The sequence below is a fragment of the Nicotiana attenuata genome, unplaced genomic scaffold (assembly GCF_001879085.1).
Source record: "Nicotiana attenuata strain UT unplaced genomic scaffold, NIATTr2, whole genome shotgun sequence".
Classification (NCBI taxonomy): Eukaryota; Viridiplantae; Streptophyta; class Magnoliopsida; order Solanales; family Solanaceae; genus Nicotiana; species Nicotiana attenuata.
Genome location: NW_017673941.1, coordinates 63,919 through 66,936, shown reverse-complemented (window position 1 = coordinate 66,936; position 3,018 = coordinate 63,919). Strand labels below are relative to the sequence as shown.

At 36.4% G+C, this 3,018-nt stretch overlaps 1 protein-coding gene across 1 annotated transcript in view; it reads left to right on the top strand.

Moving 5' to 3' along the window:
- Positions 1–3,018, top strand: part of LOC109217673 (protease Do-like 1, chloroplastic) — an 8,168-nt gene continuing 5,150 nt past the window's right edge. Inside the window, exons 1-4 of the mRNA XM_019381934.1 lie at positions 1–474; positions 998–1,120; positions 1,764–1,935; positions 2,816–2,853. Of these exons, the coding sequence (XP_019237479.1) occupies positions 77–474; positions 998–1,120; positions 1,764–1,935; positions 2,816–2,853 (731 nt within the window). The 5' untranslated portion in view covers positions 1–76. The remainder of the gene's footprint in view (positions 475–997; positions 1,121–1,763; positions 1,936–2,815; positions 2,854–3,018) is intronic.

The following is a 3,018-nucleotide window of genomic DNA, read 5'->3' as shown; positions in this document are numbered from 1 at the left end:
CGAGCCGAATAACCAATTAAATCGGGCCTCTGCTCTGCTCTAAACAAGTCAGTACTGAGCAGTTGTCTTCTTAGCAATGGCTGCTTCTACACACTCCTTAGCTTCTTCTTCTTTCTTCTCCGGAAGTCGGAAATTTTCCGGCTCAGCTCTAACTCCTCGATTTTCACTTCCTAAATCTCTACTTTGCCGGAAAATCCCTGGTTTCGCCGGTGGTATTATCTCTGCTCAACGGTGCTACTCTAATTGTGACCCTTCTGATGACCAGTCTAACTCCGGAAATAAACTTCTGGAAACTATATTTGTGGCTTGTACCTCCGTTGCCTTGTCTTTCTCTCTATTTCTGGCCGATGTTGACCCTGCCTCGGCTTTTGTAGTCACTTCACCCCGGAAATTGCAGACCGATGAACTTGCTACTGTTCGCCTCTTCCAGGAGAATACGCCTTCTGTTGTCTACATTACAAATCTCGCTTCCAGGTGATCTAGCTGTGAGGATGATCCTTTTTGCTTTATCTTATAATTGAGCATTGGTTTAAGAGCAGGAGTAACTTATTTAGATGTGAGAAAATTGTAAATAGCTCTATAGATAGGCTCACTGGGATAGTGCAATTAGAGTAAGATAAAGATGTTTTGTTTTACACTGAATCATTCATATACATTTTCTGCCTACTTCTCTATATGATAATATTGTATAATTAGCTACATTCTAAACTACTAAGAGGAAATACTGATGAATTCTCTAAGGATTTAAGTAGAATATACTGACTGTGTAACAAATATATAACACCTTCACTGCAATTGAAACTAAATTCTGATTCAATTAACAATTCAACTTTTGCATAACTTAGTCGTTCAGTAAGACTAACTAAGAAATGAATCATTAAACCTTGAACTGATGATATTTTATGTGATAGTCCGTTAAATGTATTCCTGTTGTAATTGACCTTCACATTTATTTTTCGGTTTTGATTAATTGTGGATACCAATTATGATATTATAGGCAAGACATGTTCACACTAGATGTATTTGAGGTGCCTCAAGGGTCCGGATCAGGATTCGTCTGGGATAAGGACGGTCATATTGTCACCAATTATCATGTGATTCGTGGTGCCTCTGATCTCAGGTTGGTTAAAGCGGAAATACATCCCCTTGTGCCTTTCTTTTTTAATAACTTTCGATTTCATTTCTGCTTCTGCACGAAGGGTTTCAGTGCCAAGTTCTATTTTTCCAATATTCTATCTGATTTCCCTTATACTAACATAATTTTACAACTTTGCATATGTGATTTTTATGTTGCAAAACATTTCCTTCCCCCGCACCCTGGGGAAAATATTTTATACTCTACGCTTTATATAAATGCAGTTGTTTCTATAACTAATTTCATTTACGGGTAATGGTGTATGCAAAATTGCCTACAGTTTTGTATAAAGAGGGAATAAAATATGCATTTATATTGACATTTTACTGCATGGAGAATCAGGAAAATTGCATCTTTTTTTCATGAAATGAATTTGGTTGGATTTGGTGTATCTCTTAAAAAGGGCAGCCCGGTGCACTAAGCTCCAGCTATGCGCGGGGTCCAGGGAAGGGCCGGCCGGACCACAAGGGTCTATAGTACGCTGCTATGTTGATGTATCTCTTAGTTTTTTTTTTTTGTTTTGTTTTTTTTTTATTTTACAGCTATTTTGATTACTCATTTTTGCGACTACATGTTTCCTTTCTTCATGATCTATTTTTTGGAACTGACATAATTTAGTCTTGCTCAGAGTGACTCTTGCTGATCAGACTACTTATGAAGCAAAAGTTGTTGGATTTGACCAAGATAAAGATGTCGCTGTGCTGCAAATTGATGCGCCGAAAGACAAGATGAGACCTATACCAATTGGCGTGTCCGCAGACTTGCTTGTTGGTCAGAAAGTATTTGCTATTGGAAATCCGGTATGTGAGAAATATAAACCTGCTAGAGAACTCTACTCTCATAACGATGCCCCTTTCATTTGGATTGTTGTCCCTTTTCTAAACCTATTCTGAGCCAGTCTACAATCAGTCTCTGATCTCTGCTTTCGAGGAAATAAAATTTGTGCCAAAAAAAAAAAAAGAAAGCCAACTACTAGACTGTATAACTTTCAGTTACTGTTTCAAATGCTCAATTCTCTAGCTTAAGAATCATCTCTTCTTCCACACATTTATCAGCTTGCTAATATTGTGAACTGTTCCTTTTTCCCTTAGTTTAGAGCGTAACGACCTTTTCCACTGTAGTCTACTGATCCTATTTCCGCCAAGAACTGGTGGTGACTTAGCTTGGTTTTCTAAGTAAAGACTAGTTTCTTAATTAGTTTCCAAGAGCATTTATGTGGATAGGATAGAGAAAATATAACCTAAGAGCTTTTGAATAGAGGAGAAATCTTTCACTCAACCAGTGGTTCATTCTCATATCTAATAGTGTGCTCAGGATATTCCTTGATATGCATATTTCTGAAGAGAGGGACAAATCATTCTTTGAACTTTATCTTTTAATTTTGTTACTTTTTGTTGTTTTCTAAAATTGATGTGTCCGTAATAACTTCCTATGCCTTTTAGTGCCTATACTCATAGCTAAAAGTACTCATTAACGGTCCTAGCATAAATCTTGACTTACTTGTTGTAACCCTCTTGTTGCGATGGTGTATGTTTCTCGTACTTACAACCTCTTTTTCCTCTTTATTCACATAAAAATATATATATATATATATATATATATATATATATATATTCACTTTTGTCTTAAATTTCTTCTGGAATCACATGATCACTGTTCTTTAATGTAATATCATTGCAGTTTGGACTTGATCATACACTCACCACTGGAGTCATCAGGTATTTAGGCATTTCTTTTATGGTGCACAAGTTCCTAATATTCAGATATTCCAATGATATTAATCATGTTTTGTCGGAGAGAAGAGATAAATAAATGAACTTGGGCCACTCATAGTCTTGGTAAAAGGCTTGTCCCATCATGATTAATTTTTGTGTGTGTGTGTG